Source organism: Cyanistes caeruleus, chromosome Z (assembly GCF_971803275.1).
Source record: "Cyanistes caeruleus chromosome Z, bCyaCae1.hap1.1, whole genome shotgun sequence".
Classification (NCBI taxonomy): domain Eukaryota; kingdom Metazoa; phylum Chordata; class Aves; order Passeriformes; family Paridae; genus Cyanistes; species Cyanistes caeruleus.
The window spans coordinates 55,709,824-55,729,569 of NC_141732.1; the positions used below are offsets into that span (position 1 = coordinate 55,709,824).

General features: G+C 35.5%; 1 protein-coding gene across 14 annotated transcripts in view; it reads left to right on the forward strand.

Moving 5' to 3' along the window:
* The window catches only part of TNPO1 (transportin 1), a 70,874-nt gene that overhangs the window by 39,074 nt on the left and 12,054 nt on the right, over positions 1-19,746 (forward strand). For all 14 annotated transcript variants that reach the window (XM_086866679.1, XM_086866675.1, XM_086866681.1 and 11 more), the window contains 14 exons: positions 2,467-2,573; positions 3,671-3,804; positions 6,030-6,111; positions 6,798-6,920; positions 7,398-7,516; positions 9,798-9,858; positions 10,499-10,667; positions 12,199-12,351; positions 13,545-13,770; positions 16,284-16,455; positions 17,685-17,771; positions 18,557-18,664; positions 18,842-19,000; positions 19,094-19,181. In XM_086866679.1, the coding sequence (XP_086722805.1) occupies positions 2,467-2,573; positions 3,671-3,804; positions 6,030-6,111; positions 6,798-6,920; positions 7,398-7,516; positions 9,798-9,858; positions 10,499-10,667; positions 12,199-12,351; positions 13,545-13,770; positions 16,284-16,455; positions 17,685-17,771; positions 18,557-18,664; positions 18,842-19,000; positions 19,094-19,181 (1,788 nt within the window). The remainder of the gene's footprint in view (positions 1-2,466; positions 2,574-3,670; positions 3,805-6,029; positions 6,112-6,797; positions 6,921-7,397; positions 7,517-9,797; positions 9,859-10,498; positions 10,668-12,198; positions 12,352-13,544; positions 13,771-16,283; positions 16,456-17,684; positions 17,772-18,556; positions 18,665-18,841; positions 19,001-19,093; positions 19,182-19,746) is intronic.

Below are 19,746 nucleotides of genomic sequence, written 5' to 3' on the forward strand. Positions count from 1 at the left end.
TAATTAAAGTCTAGAGAAAATTACTTGTTTCTTAGCTTTTTCCTGCTGTTTTGCCAGTTGTAAAGCTGTTTTACTATGAATTCTATTAATGACCAATGTTACTAATGAGAGTAGAAACACGTCTTTGAGTGTCAGGTACTCTTTGAATTTCAAGTTGTAGAAGTCATGCTTACTTCTTTGTTCATAGTAGTTTTCAGTGGAGTACAATGGAGCTAGCTAAGGAACATATTCCAGCTCCATTTGTTTTGCTATTTTAGAGTTATTTGGTGATGGTCTGTGTGGTGGTTTTTTTGGGAGATAGGGGCTGTTTGTTTTCAAGCAATTACTCTTTAATTTTTCCTCATAGGAAATACTTGTGGATTAGTAGCTCAGTTATTGCTCAGCTTTAAGTGATCCTTGCAGGGATTATTAGACATGTATGAATGCTGAGGATGAGTAGCAGCTGATGAACTACATGCTTGCGTGTTGCTGTTCCACATGTTTTTGGCACCCTTCTGTTTGAATTGTAGGATCCTTTTAGCTGTCTGACCTTGGTCCGGTACCCACTGGATTCTTGGTACTAGTGAGGTGTAAAGATGTTACTACCTATGTAGACTGCCTTCTTAGCATGATATCCTGGTTTGTCCTGGTTGGCAGGTAGAAATAAGAGCTGCTCTTTCTGATGAGCACATGTTTTTGCAGTTCAAGCACTGTCAATTTAATGAGTCAATTGCAAATATCATCTCAGGAATTCTGAGAGCAAGATGAGCAAGTATATCAAAATGGCATCAGAGAAGATTTACTGTAGTATTCACTCTCCTTTGTGGTCTCTAACATCTAGTGCCAAAGGTGATGCTTTTTGGCTGAGATGGAGGCAAATAGATTAATCCCATCTTCAGAAGTCACCTTGCTAAGAAGAATGAGCACATGACTTTAATGATAACTGCACACTGTTTTACCCTTAGTTACTTTATCCTTATTCTAATCCCCAGATGAGTAACAGAGTGTATCTTCTCTGTGCTGTTAACCTTTGGTACAGGTTTTAAAACCCCGTGTGCTAATTTTGTATATAGATTCAAGCTGCATTTTTTGAGGATCCACAAATCTACCAGGATATAAATACATCTCTTTAGATAGCATCTGCAACTGTTCTTAAAACTTTCTGGGGACTCTGGTCTGGGCAGGACCTTAGTGTAGCTCCTAACTGAAACCAAGCAGGGAAAATAGTTTAAGTGTTTGAAAGTAGTGGAGGAACTGTAGACCTTCACTGCAGGAGGAGATTGAAGGCTAATGATTGCCCTATAAGGGGGAATTTTGTTATGAAGTTCAGCTTTTAAAAGTTAAGGAGCTCAGAAATCAGCTTCAGGACTTAAAGAAGCAAAGTACAATTTGTACAGAAGGTTTATAATGAGATATGTGGTCCAAATTGCATGCCAGACCATTTCAACCTCTGAAACCAGTTCTAGGACCTTGAAAAGATTCAGCATATTGCATCAAAGGAATAATGCAAAATATCTATTAGTTACTGTGTGTCCTGTCCAGAATGTCCTTTGCTCTGTAATGTTGTCCTCTATTCTTGTGTATTAAACAAGAATTTTAGTACTTTATTCCAAAGAAAAATGAGTGAGTAGCTCAAGGAAAAACTTGAAGTTTTTCCATCACTTTTTGCTTGGGAGATTACTAGTTGTAGTAGTGCTGAGTTCTATGTTCATACTCCTTAGAATGCCAGTAGCATGAAGGATTGTGCTAGCTGTTATGTTTTGCATTGGGCAAAATGGGCTCATACAAATTTAGTCCTAGTTTATAAGTAACCTCTGTCTCTGTTACTTAATTAATTTTGCCTAGGATTTCTATATTTGCTGAAAACTGAATAGTGACTCTTTGGCCTGACCTGTCTGTTTGCTGGCTCTCACATTTCCTAACTGGATGACCTACCATTGTGTTTAAGCTCTTAGTAGGTACCTTGGTCTTAGAATGTGTCCTTAATGTTTCATGTAAACACAGTAAAGTTGTGAACATATAATTTATTACTAGATTGTATGCTTATTGAATGACAGATTTCCACATTTGTGCTTTCCTGTAAGAGTGAAAAAGAGGTGACTTGGGATGAATAGTCTGTATTTATTAAACATCGAGATTTGTACAGTGTTTAGTAAACTTAGAGCCAAAGCTGCCCTGCTGTGTTGTTAATTATAAATTATACAGATATATAAATGTTATAAATTATAATTTCCTTAAATGAAGTTACCTGGTGCTTAATTTCTAATGTTTGAGCATTTTATACCAGCAGGAAGGAGCAACCCACCTTTGCTGTTAAAGCTGTTCAAATAACATTTGCAATTAAATGTACTCACTCTTTTTATGCATGCCAGTCCTTAACCAAACTATAACTTTCTTAGCTCTTTAAAGATTTGAGACAAGAAAAATATGAAAAATTGATATAAAACAAGTGAAAGCATGTGAGATCTCATTTTTTCCTTTCTTTAGGCATTCTGATAACAACCATTGCCTCAAAAGGGGAGTTACAGAATTGGCCTGAACTCTTGCCAAAGCTTTGCAGCCTGTTGGATTCCGAAGATTACAATACCTGTGAGGTAAGGAGATTTATAGAAAATAGAAAACGATCATCTGAATTTCATTATTTATATCTCTCTTCACAGATCCTATGTATTTGTGTAGTATTGTTTGTATGTCTGTATGTATTTATACATGCCCATGTGTTCTTCTTGAGGAACAGTGACTCAGATTTGATAATTTTTCTTCTACCTGTAGTCCGTGTTCTTACTGTTCATTCAAACAAATTGATTTTCTTTGCATAAAACTAGAATAAGATTGCAGATGGATAATCACAGTATCTCAGCTGAGAAGTCTCCTGAAATTACTGCTCCTAATCTTTTAGACACTATTAGAATCATTAAGTTGATGTTGAATTATGTCTTACATAGAAGTAGTATTCATTTTTCTTGTAACTTGGAAAAGTGATCAATTGCTGTATCAAGGAAATGAAGTGTTTTGTTTAGTCTGTATGAAGGGAAACAAGTAAATAACAGTTTTAAACAGTGAGAAAAAATATAAAGCTATGTCTAATGTAAAAAAAGGATTATGATCACACCATTTGAATAACTTGATAAAGTCTCCGTGAAAGTGTGAAACATTTTGTATAAAGTGAACTTCAGAGATGACTAATGATCCAAGATGATATGTTGTTGAGTAGTGTTTTGGTGCTTCTTTCTCTTGGAAAAAATACCCTGCATTTGAAAATTAAATTCAAATTGATCATTATCTCTGCTTTTCCCCATAGTGAATTATGAAAGGAAATACAATTATATTTGCAATTAATTTGGGTACTTCTGCCTCATTCTACTTACTTCTCAAATAAATTATCTTTTGAGTGTTCTTTTAAATAGATTTGGATAGATGAGCATCAAATCAAACTGAAGTTATCAGTTAGTCATTGCTAACTCTCTTAGCTTGAGAGCTGACAGATGCTCAGATGCTGGTTTAAATAAAATGCCTTTAAGAATATTTCAATATAATCATTAACTAGTTAACTACATTTACAGCAGTAACTAGCTACATTTACTGTGTTGTGTTTAAATTATCCATTCTATGTGAGGTCTCAAATTTTGTTTTCTTCAGAATGTGAAAGAAGGTTTATTTATTATTTAATTGTTTATTTGTTTTTAAACAGGGTGCTTTTGGCGCTCTTCAAAAGATATGTGAAGATTCTGCTGAAATTTTAGATAGTGACGTGTTGGACCGGCCACTCAATATCATGATACCGAAGTTCTTGCAGTTCTTCAAGCATAGCAGTCCAAAAATACGGTAGGTTTATGAGATGTACTTGCAGTTACTTGTTAAAATTCTGCTTACATTAGCAGCAAGGCTGCTATTTTGTTCATCTGTTTAAAATCTGCTTAGCTTTTTTAAATGGTCTTGCAGAGACCCACAGAGGGTAATTTCATCAGTAATTTCCATGTTTATCTTCATAATTAATTCAAGAATCTCAACTCTTAACACAATTAGTTTCTTATAGGTTTTTGCATATTATTACAAAAAATTCACTGTTGTGCTTGGAACTTAATATTCTGAATAGAAATAACAATTTTATATTCCTTTTGTAATTGCTTCAGCAATGGAAGAGTGAAAATTCTTTCACTGACAAAAGCTTCTGAGTTCTGATAGAAAAAAAAAGTTCTGCATTTAACTGAATCAAAATAAATGCATTCATCATCCCTTTACTGTAAAACTGTATTAATCTCTCCAAAGTAACAGTATAGAAGAAAAATTCCAGAATTAAATTGTTGCTAGTATTCATTACAAAGAACAGTAGTTTTTATCCTGAATTGAACCAAAAGAGTGCCCCTGCCACAAAGAAGGCTAACGGTACCCTGGGCTATTGCCAGCTGGTTTAAAGGAGGTGATCCTTCCCTTCGTCTTTCAGGTGACATGGTATCTGAGGTACTGTGTCCAGTTCTGGACTGTTCAGTGCAAGAGAGGCATGGATATACTGGAAAGACTCAGCAAAGGGCCATATCAGGAGAAGCCAAGAGAGTTGGGACTCATCAACATATGTAAATATTTGAAGAGAGGGAGGAAAAAAAATGTCCAGGCTCTTTCCAGTGGCACTTAGTGACAGAACCAGAGGCAGTGGCCACAAACGGAAACTCAGAATGTTCCTTCTGAATATCTGAGAACAGCTTTTTTACTGGGAGGATGAGCAATCACTGTCATAGGTTACCCAGAGAGGCAATGGAGTCTCCATCCTTGGAGATACTCAGTAGCCAGCTGGATGTGGTCCTGGGCAGCTGGCTATAGGGGGCCCTGCTTGAGCACAGTCATCAACCAGATGACTTTCAGAGGTGCTTTCCAGTCTCAATCAACCATTATATGATTCTTTGTGGTTCTGTGAAATGTGTTTTATCTTCTCTTTGAAAATTACATTTGACTGCAGTAAAGTGGCAAATCTATTGCCAAGGGTAGTAGATAGTGAAGACTAAGACTAATGGTAGAATTCTAATACAGTTTAGAAAGTCATCTATAATAGATGCTCACTAAGAAAATTATGAAACTAAGTGTGAACTTGGTCTTATAGAAAGATAAACTTAATAATTCTCTGGAGCTGGGAGAGAGGCAGAAAAACACACTGTACTTACCACACTGTACAGTCTTTCACTTCTTTCCTGTGTTGCTATCTTCATGGCTTTGACAATTAAACCAGTTTCAAGTTAAAAGCCGGCTATCTGCCTACTGAAACTACTATTTTCAGTACATAATGCTGAGGTATAAAAGGACTAGTAGTGTAAGTGCGGTACTTTACATCTATCAAAAGACAACTTTCAGACAATATTTTATGACACAGTCTTCCAGGAAATGTCTTAACAGAATAGAAATTTGAAGTTTCAGTAGTAAAAATACTGTAATGAATCTTCAAAGGGTTCTACAGGTAGTTTTGCTTTGTCCTTCTGACTTGAAAATTTGACTTTTGTGTCTGAGAATGAAAAACACCTGTAAGAAATGGTTTTGCATGAAATGGAATAGAAGAAAAGTGCTTAATTTTCTAGAATGTTTCTTCTACAAGTGTTTTAGTATGTATCCAACAACAAGTGTGTTTTTGTTATAAGCTACATCTGTATTGTGAGCCCATTCTTATCAGCAAATTCTAAACATAAAGTAAATATGGTTGCATACTTAACAACGAAGGTCAGGCTAAAATCTCACCATATTGACTAGTATGGAATTATTACTATCTGAGAAGATCACAATCATAATATGCTCAGTAAGAACATACATACTGTTCAGAGCAAATATGTCATCTCATCCTAGCCTATTTACTGAATACTTTATTTTAAAATATTTATTAAGTATATCAGCATATAAGGCATTACTTAAAATGTAGTTTGGTAATTTTGCTTTGTAATGCTTCAGATGCATAGATTTGTTCTCTCTTGCCTTGGAAGATATTTGGTTTATGCTGCCGATGCCTGAGTACACTTTAAAAATGTTTTAAACTCATTAAACATATGTATTTTAAACTGTTTCTGTTGTAGGTCTCATGCAGTGGCATGTGTCAATCAATTTATCATCAGCAGAACTCAAGCTCTTATGTTGCACATAGATTCTTTTATTGAGGTAGGTGTATATTCTTGGTTGGAGGTTTAAATCAAATTACCTATCTTATTTATCAGGAGGCTTGAACTGAATTTTACAACCACCTCTGCCCTTGAACTTCATTTCTCTTTGCCCATTCTTAGCTTCAGCCCCCATGATTGAAGTTCATTCTGTATGGTTGTGCTCAGAGCTAACCACTCTAAGCAAAAGTAGTAGGTGTATTTCAAAAATGTTCCCTTTTCCTACATAGGGGAAGCTCTTACTGTGTAAAGGTGCAAAAGTAATGGCAGCAGTCTGTCTCATACCTGTCCTGAGAAGTGCATGTTATTGGGCCTGTCTGCCTGTCTGAATACTATTACTGAACTTGGATGAGAAGGTTTTGGGTTGTCTAGAGTATTTGATTTGCTTCTCTTAGGTACTGGCACCATTTATTTTTAAATGTTTATTTCCTCCAGTTTAGGAGGAAAAAATAATCCAGAAGTACTGTTCTTGTACCAGTGTTAATACACAGTGCCATATTTATGTATAAAACATACACTGAGAGACAAGAGTTAATTTGCTAACCCATATATTCTTAGAAAATAAAATAGTATTCTGAGGTGTGCATTGGGCAAGTTACATCTCCTTTAGTCAGCCAGTAATGTCAATTCTAATCCAAACTGAACTTGATGAATTGAGGTTTTTTGACTGTTACTACTTTCCAACAGAATCTTTTTGCACTGGCTGGCGATGAGGAGCCTGAAGTACGCAAAAATGTTTGCCGTGCTCTGGTAATGCTGCTGGAAGTTCGGATGGATCGCCTTCTTCCTCATATGATTAGTATAGTTGAGGTGAGTCTCATTTCCTAGGTGTTCTGCAGATTCCCCTGTTTGACACTGCAGAAATAATAAACAAAAAGCATTCATCAGGACAGGTATGTTGCTCTTACACTTGCTGGTTCTTTGTTTCCTTCCAAGACTGAGATTGCAAAACATTATTTTTACCCAATTGCAGCTTGACACACTGTGTTTGACAAGCAATGCATATGGCAGTTGTTTATTCTTCATTAAATCAGTTATCCCAAAGTGGCTGGGATCACAGCCAGGCGTTGCTTGACCCTAAGTGCAAAGATTATGTTCAAAATCTGGCTCTGGTGGTGAAACTGCTCCAGTTTGCACATTGAAGTTGTCACTTCCTTGGGTGTATTGACCATAAACAGGATAAAGCATATTATTTTACATTGCTGAGATGCTCTTTGACCTACTAATGAAAAGGTTTTGACATAAATGTTATATTTTATACAAGTAATTTATTTTTATATTGTGTAGTACATGCTTCAAAGGACCCAGGACCAAGATGAAAATGTGGCTTTGGAGGCATGTGAATTTTGGCTGACTTTGGCTGAACAGCCAATTTGTAAAGAGGTATTATGTCGGCATCTTACTAAGTAAGTATCGAGAGTTACAACTCATATTTATTTTGAGACAGTCCTCTTAAAATTTCAGTTGACTTGTTCATGGATACTCTTAGAGACAGTGTATATGGCTTGAAGCATGCTTGGAAGAATTCCATAGCTAGTTCTTGTGCACAGCAAAATTGAAAAAGCCTCTGAGGGTTTCAGACCCAGTGAACTCCAGAAACAATTTAACTGTGTCACTGAGGTGCTTACCTCGAATTTAACAAGGTGTTACACTTAACATGAATGCAAAGACTCTGTAAAATGCCCTTAAGTGAACAACTCCTCGTGACAGTCCATAATACCTGGTGACCATGAACATGTTGTCTTGACTACTGGTAATGAAGGCATCTGGGTGAAGTGCTTCAGTGTGCATAGTCATGTAAAGGGTTCTTCATTTTAAAAAAAAGCATAAAACAAAATGATTGAACTTGGATTTGGAAATCAATTTTATATCAATTACTGTTACAAGTTAAACTTGAAGAAAGCCTGTAAAATTTGTTCCTTTGCACTTCTGCAGCCTGAGAGTAGTTCAAGTTTCAAAACCTACTTTTTCAAAGTGTCAAAAAGTTTTCCTATGCCTCAAGAGACAGATCTTCGATTGAATGGAAGTAAATATTCATGTGGATTGTGTAAATATCTTTTTGTCTGTAACAGTGCTTGCAACTTTATCCAGACTATTTTGAAGTCTTTTACAACAGGAAATTAGTTCTTCAGGGCTGCCAGCAAATGAGTACTCTTTCTTTTCATATATGAAGATTTTTTAAATAAGGAGAGTTCTTTTAAGACTTTGAGTGGAAGAATAGAATGACAGAAGAGACACATCCTTCTCAGCAAAAATAAGCATTAGAGATGTGAAGTAATTAAAAAAAGAAAGCAAAATTTTGGTTTTCCTAATCAACTAAAAAGTAGAAAATTGAGATTAAAACATGTATTGCAGAGAAAGGCTAGGAGTTTAAACCAGGAGAATAAGTGTTATGAGAAATTATTCTTAAATTTCAAAATGGTCTGATTTAATTCCTACTTTTGTAGCTCAAAAGGCAAAAGAACATAGTGCCAAGTTCCCAACACACACCACATAGTTAATAACTACTAGTATTAAATCTCTTTTGCCCTTCATGAACCTTGACACTATAATAGCATCATACTAATTTTTTGTAAAAAAGCTTTTCAATTTCTAGAAAAATAAATTAATAAGAGTCACATCACATTTTCTTCATGATCTTTCAGTGTCATGTGTGTTCAAGGCAACATATTTGTTGGTAAGTCCTATTTGATTAGGGAGCTTGATAAGTTTGTCAGTACTCAATAACCTTAAAATTTTGTATGCTAAAGTGAAAATGGGATGAGATCTTTTTAAAACCTTTTCACTGGCTTCTGACATCTCTTCCGTTTTATGCCTGTAGGCTTTCTTACAAAACATATACTTCACAAAGTATGCTGCAGAAATGCCAATGAATTAGTGATAATGTTTATACTTGCTATTCCTTCAGTTAAAGTTTAGAACATAATGTGGCATTGCAGTGTGTGTGTATTAGACCCTGATACCTTCAAAAACAATATTCACCTGCAAAATATAGCAAGATTGAGTCTGTCACCATTGCTGCATCATCCGTGGTCATTATTAGTTTCATTTGGCTTATATATTGTTATGCATTTTTTCTTTTGCTGTGGTGAACATGTTTTAATGGGAAGTATTTGACTTTTTTCCTTAGTACTTTCTTAGCTATACATCTGTACAGTTGGAGTTCCATAACCATAACCTGTTTAATAATTAAGTACATGCTAATATGGATTGGACAAGATTTCTGCAATGTCTAAGGCTTGTCTTACTAAAGTAATCACGAGGTAATAGGAGAGCTTAATGTAGTTAGGCTTCCATCTTTAATAGTAATGAGGTAGTGTCTTCATTGACAAGTAAATAAAGTGACAAGTGCTGTTGGCAAGAGTCAACTTATCATGCGTATTAGGGGATTTTGAACTCGTACTGAAAATCTGTAGATGTAATTTCTGAAAGGTGCTTCAGAATAAGTTAATCCAGTGTGCCATTAGGGTACTTCTATTTAAAAACTGTCATTTGGAATACTACTTTTTCTCATCACAAAGTATTGATGAATCTTACGACATGGAACAAGGTTTAGGTAATATCTCTTTTTATCAGGCTGAGGTATTTCTCTTTTGAGTTGGGAGGTGAGAATTATGACCAAAATGATGGTAAAACCAGTTTGCTATTTTATGTGTTACTTTAATGTGTGTAAATATTTCTTTGTAGGCTGATACCTGTGCTGGTAAATGGTATGAAATATTCAGAGATTGATATTATTCTGTTGAAGGTGAGCATCAGTTTCTTTTACTCTGTTGGAATAGTTGGTTAGGCTCTGACCTATAAATCAGAATGATTCAGATCAGAACAGGCAGACCTAGCCTACCATCTCTTTAGTAGAGTATTAGCTTTCTGGGGCAAGGTATAGTGTTGCAAATACTAAATGCAATTGATGCTGTGTTTGTTGGAAAATAATCTGTGGCTCTCCTGCTTTGCTTCAGTCCCCTCCCACAAAATTTAGGCAGAGCTGGGATACTGTTACCATGAACTACTGCAAGAATTCAGTATTAAAAAAACGTTCAGAGCTAATTTTAATGCCTTCTATGCTGAATATCTGGCTTTTCTTATCATTACGTATGTCTGTGTGTCAAAATTTCTCTGTCACTTCTTTCTATTTCATTCCCCTTGAGTAATTTCTTAACAAGAAGGTTACTTTGGGGGTGAGCGTACCTCTCTTGCTTGTATCTTCCTATTGCTTTTCTGGTAAATGCAGCTGTAGAACACAGAAACTGGCATTTTTTTTAGTTGAGCAGCTCAGGTGAGATGTGAATCTTTTATACACTTACAAAATCTTGAACTAAAACTACGTTGTTAACTTCCTTAGGCAATACAGTTGGACTAATTTATCTAATAAAACAATTTGATGACAGGGGGATGTTGAAGAAGACGAAGCTATACCAGATAGTGAGCAGGATATAAGGCCTCGTTTTCATCGTTCGAAGACAGTAGCTCAGCAACATGAAGAAGATGGTATTGAAGATGATGACGATGATGATGATGAACTTGATGATGATGATACTATTTCTGACTGGAATTTAAGTAGGTCGAAGTAATGTGTGAAATGCTTTAACTAGAGCTGCTTGCATAATACAAGAGCCACAGTAAAAAGACAAGTTGGTATATAAGGAATACCAAGGCTTTGTTTTTAACTTCAAAAATAACTCTGCTGACATAATTGGTGGGTATGTTGGAGGGGGAGAGTCTTTGAGATGACACTTCGACTTTTTTAACTGTACTGGCAAAAGCTATCCATCTGTAAGCTTATTTTGAATATGGCAGATGGAGTTACAAATATTTATTTGATCCAATGCAATGGAGCTTTCAGACTTAAAATTTTAACTGTGTGAAATAATAAAAATCCTGTATCACTTGTTTAAATTCAGTTTAAAAAGAGAAAAAAAAGCTTTGCACATTGATAACTGGAGCAAGCTTAATAATGCTTTCTTTAATTTCAGTCTTCCCTCTAAAATTGGGTTGTGTTTGGTTTGGTTTGGCTTGTTTTTTGTTCCCATGTGAACATTCTACTACCTATGTCCACTACAGGTATTTCTTTTCTCAGTGAGGATTTTGCTTCTCAATACAGTATTTTAGTTGTGAAGATAGGAGATGGCTCTGAGGAAACCGGAGTTCGGACGGCCTGTTGTGTGGGTCGTAGGAGGTCGAGGGTAGTAGGCTATGTTATAAGGAAAGAAAACACTACAAACTTATTCTAAGTTCAGTTCAGACAGAAAATAGCTAGTGAAATTCTGACAAATCTGGTTTGAAGTTGCTTTGCAAGCAAACTCATTGTGGAATAATGCTATGAGATGTGGGCATAGCCACATAAGGTCTTTTTCCCCAAGGCCACAAATTTTCAAAACAGGTGAATATAACTTGAGGCTTATGGCTGACGTATCTGAAGAATTATTGTTGTTGAAAATATGAATACAATATGCTTGTTTCTGTAAAGCTGCATCTTGGAAAAATGTGTATTCTTAAAAAAGTTTTATATTCTTAATACTCTTTTTGTCACTGCTGTGTGTAGAGATTGCAGAATTAAATACACTTTTTCTGAGAAAGAGCTCAAATGACATAAGGTATCCTGTGATGCATGGTTTTGATTAAAACGGTGAGAAAGCAGAGGTTATTCATGAATTGTGATCCAAGAGAGAAAGAGTAGAACAATTAAGAAATCTGTAATGACATTTGTTATCTGGATCTGAGAAAATTTGTATTATCTGGAAGTTATAATTGTATGCCCTATTTCATATCTAGTGTTCTATATTTGACTTCCAGTTTGAACAGAGAGGAAGCATCAGCATAGCTTGACAATTAGCAGCATTGCTTACTAATTAGACCAGTGCAATTCTGTATGACAGATTAAGAAGGAACTGATATTATAATAAAAACGTCTTTCTAAGAACTATGGTTTTGCACAGGAGCACAGTGAATCCCTCTGTAGTGTAGTGAATATTTTCCCTCCTAGTGCACTAAGAATCCACTGGCAGCTCAGAGTTAAAAAGGGGATTATATTGCCTAACTACAATGGTTTGTATAATAAGCAGAGATTAACACTGTTAATTCCCTTCAGGGAAATGTTCAGCTGCTGCTCTAGATGTCCTAGCTAATGTATTTCGTGATGAACTTCTGCCACACATCTTGCCACTGTTGAAGGAATTGCTCTTCCACCCCGAGTGGGTAGTTAAAGAATCTGGTATCCTTGTTCTTGGTGCAATTGCTGAAGGTAAGGCAACTGATTGCTGATTTTTAAATTGGTTCTAAAGTAGCTTGGATGAACTTAATAATGCAAACAAGTATATGTCCTTACCTGGTTTGTTTTCGGTGGTTATTCTCTTAATCTACTCATGGGTGGTTGCTATTATTTTATTTTTCATTTTCAAGTTTATGCATGTTTGGGAGGTTAAATAGATTACATAATTTCTTTTATTTCTCCTTTTCTAAACTTTGTGGTATAGAGCTGTTGATGTCTCTCAAAATACTACCTTGATTTCATAGAAGATAAATATTTAATAAATTTTAGCCTTAGATTTTAAGTGTTTTCAGAAACGGAGAAAACCACTTCTGTGCTTTCAGTACACTAAGTACTTTTGTAGGTGGTCCTCCAATTCAAATAGGCTAACTTCCATTATTTTTTACTTACTCACTCACAGTCTTGCTTGTTTTTTTGCCTGAAGTTCCAGCATCTCTGTCCCTTTTGCAAGCTGAAGTAGATTTAGGTTCATGCCTGGGTTATCTTTTTTTTTCCCCTCACTGTCTAATGAACGTACTTTTTTTTTACTGAAACTAGACTACTTTACTAGAAAAGTTTTAGTTCGTTTTGATTTGAAGTCCAGCAAGGTGGAAGTTAGTACTTCTGGCAAATTTCAGTGTCTTACTTCTCTTGCTGACTTGAAGGGTGCAGCTTTTATTTTTGATCAATATTTGTATGATTTTAGGAAAGACAAAGAAATTTGAATTTCTTAAGGAATCCTTTTTCATGTGATAATTTGTTGTCAAGGCAGTCTTTCTCTGCTTGGTATTTTCTTGCTTAATCTTGAGTAGACTGAAGTAGAAACTTCCAGCTTTAGAAACTCTTTGGATGTACTTGCTATACTACATTCAATAAAGCAGAATTTCTGGAGACTGGGGAAGCACTGAAGTAGAAATGTAATTGGAAATAATGTAACTTTAATTGAAGATTTAATTGTCTAATAATTTCAATTATGATATAATAATTATAATTATTGATTATGTAAGGGTTTTTTAAGAACATTATATAAATTAGGTAGACTTGCTTTGTTAAAATACTTGTATTTTTAACTTTGCATATTGTGTTCCTATGTGAAAGAGATTAAAAATATGTCTCTCATAGAAAACACAAAACAATATAATTTTTCATTCATTATGATACTTCACTAGCTGTATTTTTCTTTCCAGGCTGCATGCAGGGTATGATTCCATATCTTCCAGAGCTAATCCCTCACCTTATTCAGTGCCTCTCTGACAAAAAGGCTCTTGTGCGCTCCATTACATGCTGGACTCTTAGTCGCTATGCACACTGGGTAGTTAGTCAACCCCCAGACACATACTTGAAGCCATTAATGACTGAGTTGCTAAAGCGTATCTTGGATAGCAACAAGAGAGTACAAGAAGCTGCCTGCAGGTAAGCCAAAGCTTAAGCAAACATCACTATCCATGACACTGCTTGTTTCCCATAGGCTATTTTCATGTCCTTATCAGTGAATGCATGACTCCATTTCTAGCTCCTAATGTATTCCTTCTCTTAAATTGGAGTAGAGGCAACTTTCTTCCAAATAATAATAACATGGGAAAAGTTGACATCTATTTCTCTTGTGCACATTGTTTTCAGAGTGTGTAGAACAGCAGCTTAAATAATTTATAGTACTATATTAGCTGTTGGCAACACTTATTTTCAATAGTTGCTGTGTCATTGACCAGAAATTTAGCATTTTTTAAAAACATCTATGAACTCAGATCTGATTACAGTGGAAAGCTGTCCTATCATTGGATTACTTGAACTGTTTGTACTTAGCTCAGCATTACCAAAACATTTCAGTTACGATTATTTCAAGGGATATTTTCTTTCTCTTGAAGCGAGATGTTGGAAAGTGAGATTCACTTCTTCCCCTTGTCTACTTTAAAAAAAGTGAAAATTAATTGCTCAATTAGTGGACACAGCATTAATGGAATGTGTACATCCCCTATTGCATCAAGAAAAATATTACGTATCAGTTTTTATCAGACTGGAGTATATACAGCAAGCTTTCAGTGTTTCTTCAAGAAGCAGTTATATCTGCCTCTGAACATCAGAAACATCATCATCATCAGCCACCCCTGAATGTCAGTGGTACCTAAGGACAGTGATGAGTTCAGGATTCTTGGGCTAAGCTTTGCTCAAAAGGAATATATATCCTTGCCTGAGAACAGATACACTGACTTTATGAAATGTACTTAGTAAAATTTAGTAATTAAACACTGTTTCCTTTTTGTCTCCAAACAACTTGCTTGGCTAGCAAGTTTGAGTAGCTTTAATGACTTCTCTATTTATTCTATTGAAAAAAAAACCAAACCCAAATGCAAAACCCTAAAAAACAAACAACACAAACAAGCAACCAAAAAACAAAACCCCAGAGGGAAGTCTTCCACTTCTCTTCAAGCTTTCCTTGTCCAAAGCATGGCTGAAAATCTGCATATGGTGAACACAGCTGTGTTATGGTGTAGTTAAATAACCTCACGTGGTGCTTATGAAGGACATGCAATGGGCCATGGAAACCAGGAAATCTAGAAAGTATTAAAATTATAGTACACCTGATTTTTTTTTTTTTTATTATTATAAGTCCAGTATCAGACATACTCTTGTTTTGATGTACTTTCTTTAGAGCAGAGATTCACTAAAATTACTATTGCAGCTAAAAATAAACTGGGAAACATCACTGTAAGGAAAATGTAGAGTTGTTACAAGTCAAAACATATTTACTAGCTTTTTAAATTGTAAGGAAATACAGTGAACCTTCTTGGACAACAACAAAGAGCTTCATCCCAACACTGAATAGTTGCATACATTATTTATGTTTACCAAATTGAAGATTGGCCACAGGATGTTTTTATGTAAGATAACTTCTGTATGGTAGCAGATGTCTAATATTCACTTCTGTACTTTCAAGAAGCTGCTGCTTTAGTTGGTGACACACAGAATGATATTTTATTGAAATGTTTTCCTGCTCAAGTTGTATGCCTTTCTGAAAGAATACTTCATAATAAAATAAAAATAAATAAATAAATAAATAAATGAAGAATGCTAGCCTTTTAGAGTTCTTGTGTTAAAAAAACTGCGTTTCTGTATTTGGTAGCACACAGTGGATTGTTCACTTCATGGAGTGACGCATGCATTTTTAGTGCAGAGACAAGCTGATAATAATCTTATTGGCAAAGCTAGGCCAGTAAATCTTCAATAACTCCATAATTTTTTCTCTTTCCTTAATGTTTCTTTGAAGTAGTGTCTCTGGTGTGGGGGGCTGGTTTTGGTTTTGTTTCATTTTGGATGGGTTTTCTTAATGCTGCTGTTGAAACACTGGATAGACAAGCTGAAAAGTTTCCATTATGTCATGATGTGTGCTTTGACCACAAGCAGCTAAAACTATTCATCCTCTATGTTTGCTTTTAGTTTTCCATGTCTTTCTGTATCTTTTTCTATGCAGTGAACAGCTTAGGGTCCAAGGTAATGTTTACATTGTACTGGCACAGCAGCACCAAAATCTATGGGTGCAGCTACTGTGTACATTAACGACAGTGGTCCATTTTTAACGTAAATAATCAGCTTTTGTTGTGTTTTCTATTTTAGCTAGTATAAAATAAACTTTTCTGCTAATGCTTTTCTTTTAAGTGGGGGCTTCTGTGTATCCGATGAGTTTTATGGCAATATTTAGAATTTTGTTCTTGACAGTGGAAGAGCTGGATCCTCATGGGTGGTTCTGTGTTCAGTCAAAAAAAGATCAAAGTTATTTAAGTATTACCTTTTTGGTAGCATGTTTTACATGAATTTGAGGACTTCAATACAGCTTTATGTTTAAACAGAAATGGCATTTTAAGTAGGACATTTTGGGTTAGTCTTTTTTCATTATTTCCAAGGTACTAACCTGTTTTATTGTCCTTTAGTGCCTTTGCTACTCTAGAAGAGGAGGCTTGTACAGAGCTTGTTCCTTATCTTGCATATATACTTGACACTTTGGTCTTCGCATTTAGTAAATACCAGCATAAAAACCTGCTCATTCTTTATGATGCTATAGGAACCCTAGCAGATTCTGTAGGACATCATCTAAATAAACCAGTGAGTATACCTCATGTTCTGTAGGACTTGCCATATTTGAAAAACTTTTTCAGTGTTTTTTGTACTACACTTTACGTTATAAACCAGAAAGGCTGATATTTCCGTGTACCTTATGTTAGTGCTACATGCTTATAGATAAAATACATAGACTGCACATAATTTTCCCACTACACAAATGTTTGCCATTTTGAGTAAACAAGCAAAAGTGGTGTGTTGTGAAATGTGCTGTTAATCATGGTCTTCATGCTTCAAGTTTTTTAGCTCAGAGGAGATATCAGTGTAGATACCCCTTTGGATAAAGCACAGATAACATAGGCAAATGTGATGGGGTTTTTTTTACATGTAGCGTACATTAATTAGTAGATGTACTTGTCATTTGTTTGCATCTTACGACAGTTATTGAAACTTTTTTTATTTCTCTGTAGTGCTTCAAATGACATAGATGCCCTAGGAAAAAACATTTTTAGTTTTTTCCATGGTTTCCATGGGCATTATTTGCCCCCTGGACCCCACACCATCAAAGGACCTGTTTTTCAGTCTCTGTCTGAGCCTGGCCACCTTGACATTTGACAGTACCAGGAGGAAGCTAAATGGCAGCTCCTCATGAGCGTGGGACTTTCTTCAGAATTTTGTACCTTTGGACATGGAAAAATCTCTTGGCCCTTTGGGTACCTTCTGTGAGCATTCTAGAGGCGTCTTGCTTAATGTCTTTATGACGTGGCTGCGCAGTGCCAAGGAAGCCAGCTTTATATAGGAGGGCTAAGTGCCTCCTTCTGGAAGGAAAGGAAATTACTTTCTTCATGGTTAGTTTGAGGAAGAAATTTCAGAACTTGTGGTTGTGGAGATAGGGTTGTAGCATCAGGGCAGTAAAAGATGGTTGAGAAAAGCAGATGGCAGATGTGGAGCCACAATGTAAATATAAAAATGCTTTCGGTATGACTTGTGGCAGTCAGATAGATAGCCCAGGCAGCTATACTGAAACCACACCTGCAGGAGGAAATTCCCTCTGTAAAGGTACTTTATGTGCATTGGGAAAAAAATATCAAACACAAATTTTGAATTCTAGTACTAAAATATTTCTATGAATTGCAACAATTTATTTAATTACAGTACACCTGTTTGTTCCTTTTTTGGAAAAAGTAGAATATATCTCAGTTATTTTTTAACTTCAAAATAAAGTGGTATGCAGTAAAGTGTTCTAGCAGCTGATGCATTTTCATCCTAAACAGGAATATATTCAGATGCTAATGCCTCCATTAATCCAGAAGTGGAACATGCTGAAGGATGAAGATAAAGATCTTTTCCCTTTATTAGAGGTAAATATTAAAATGTGAATATTTTTTATCAGCTTATTTTAGAAATTATGTGTTTTTACTGAAGGTGTTCCTCCTAGGAAATATGACTATAAAAACTGTATAGTTTTAGCTATTTTCCATTGGAGAAAAATTATTCTGACTGTTGTAAGAAAATTTTATGACTGAATTAATGTCCTTAGGTTTAGCAGAAATCCTTTAGATTTTTTCTGCCATTTTTGGTTTTGTTTGATAGGATTATTTTAGAAAAAAAGGGTTCTATCCTCCTTTTATTCTTGTCTTCTCTCTCCTTGCTCTCCCTTCATCCCTCCATTAAAACTATTGTCAGACAAGCTGAAGGTATGAACCAGGCCATGTAGTCTAATGCTCTGTACTTGCTGAGTGTGAAGCACCTCTAGAGGAAAACACCTCTAGAAAAATTAGTTTTGTAACTCTTAGGTTATATAAGGGCTTGTTCATGGCCAAGATACTGCAGCTTAGTGTAAGTGCTGTCTGAATTATTGTAACTGGTTTTGTATGCATTTTCTTGGCTACCTTTATGAAGATGCTGCTGCTGAGAAATTTTCTCAACTGTTGTACACAGGAGTGAGTAACAACTTGCTGATAGTTGCCTTGGCTCAGCTAAATTGGTACTGCCTTTCTATGTTTGTATTTACTTAACCAGTTACATGTTGGTGTACTTAAAATCCTAATATCTTCCAAATTGCCTCTCCCAAGTAAAAGGCTCTCCAGAGATATGAGGACAAGTAGTGACTGCTTTCTTTCTCCTCTTTTTTTTTAAATTCCAGTGCCTGTCGTCAGTTGCTACTGCCTTGCAATCTGGCTTTCTTCCATACTGTGAACCTGTGTACCAGCGTTGTGTAAATCTGGTGCAGAAGACACTTGCACAAGCCATGGTATTTTGCTATAACTATTCCAAAGTTACTTCACTTAAACCAAAGTGTTAACTATGTAAAATTAGAGGTGTGTGGGGAAATTGAATAGCTAAATGAAGGTGCAGCTCTGCAACTTTTTTATGTATGTTCCTGAGAAAATCTGGTGTAATTTTGAAAATGTGTACTTATTTTTTGCAGTTGCATAATGCTCAGCCAGACCAATATGAGGCTCCAGATAAAGATTTTATGATTGTGGCTCTTGATTTACTCAGTGGTTTAGCTGAAGGACTTGGAGGCAACATTGAACAGCTAGTGGCTCGCAGCAATATCCTGACACTAATGTATCAATGCATGCAGGTGAGATGAGTAAGCTATTTGATCCACACATTATTTTTATTCAGAAAATTAGAAACTCTTCTAGAATTGTAATTTGTTTCTTCCTCTCTTTAGGACAAAATGCCTGAGGTACGGCAGAGTTCTTTTGCATTGTTAGGTGACCTGACAAAGGCATGTTTTCAGCATGTCAAACCTTGCATCGGTAGGTTTCTTTTACACGTTTAATAACTTGTTTTGCAAATGTCTGAGAGGTTGTATTAGCCATTGTTATGCTCTCTGTTCTGTGGGTTGCCTTTTTATGGTATTGTACATAGTAATTTTCCTTTAGTAACAAGAATCTGTAGTCTTTTGTCCCTTGAATTGTATGTTAAGAAAACATGCTCCTATTTTTGTGGACAGTACAAAAGTTCATATTTCTTTATTTTTATAGCTCATTTTGTTGTGCTAGAATATATTGTCAAGTGAAAATAGATATAATACATAAATCAAAAAAGAGCTAGAGAATAGCTTTTACTTGGTTTTCTGTTTTGTTTTTTATTTGTGTGGGAAGTAGCATCAGTGATACACTTCCACAATATTTGCTCTTTTTTCCCCACAGACACTTTTGAGATACACTTGCCAAGTTAATGCTTGGATAGGCTTGGAATTTAAAATTAATTTGGCAGGTGTTATAATGACCTTTTTGACTCACGTTTCTTAAAATTTCATCAAAGATGTGATTGTCTTTTAGTCTTCGTTGTTTTTTCAAGGGTAGCTGAATATATGGT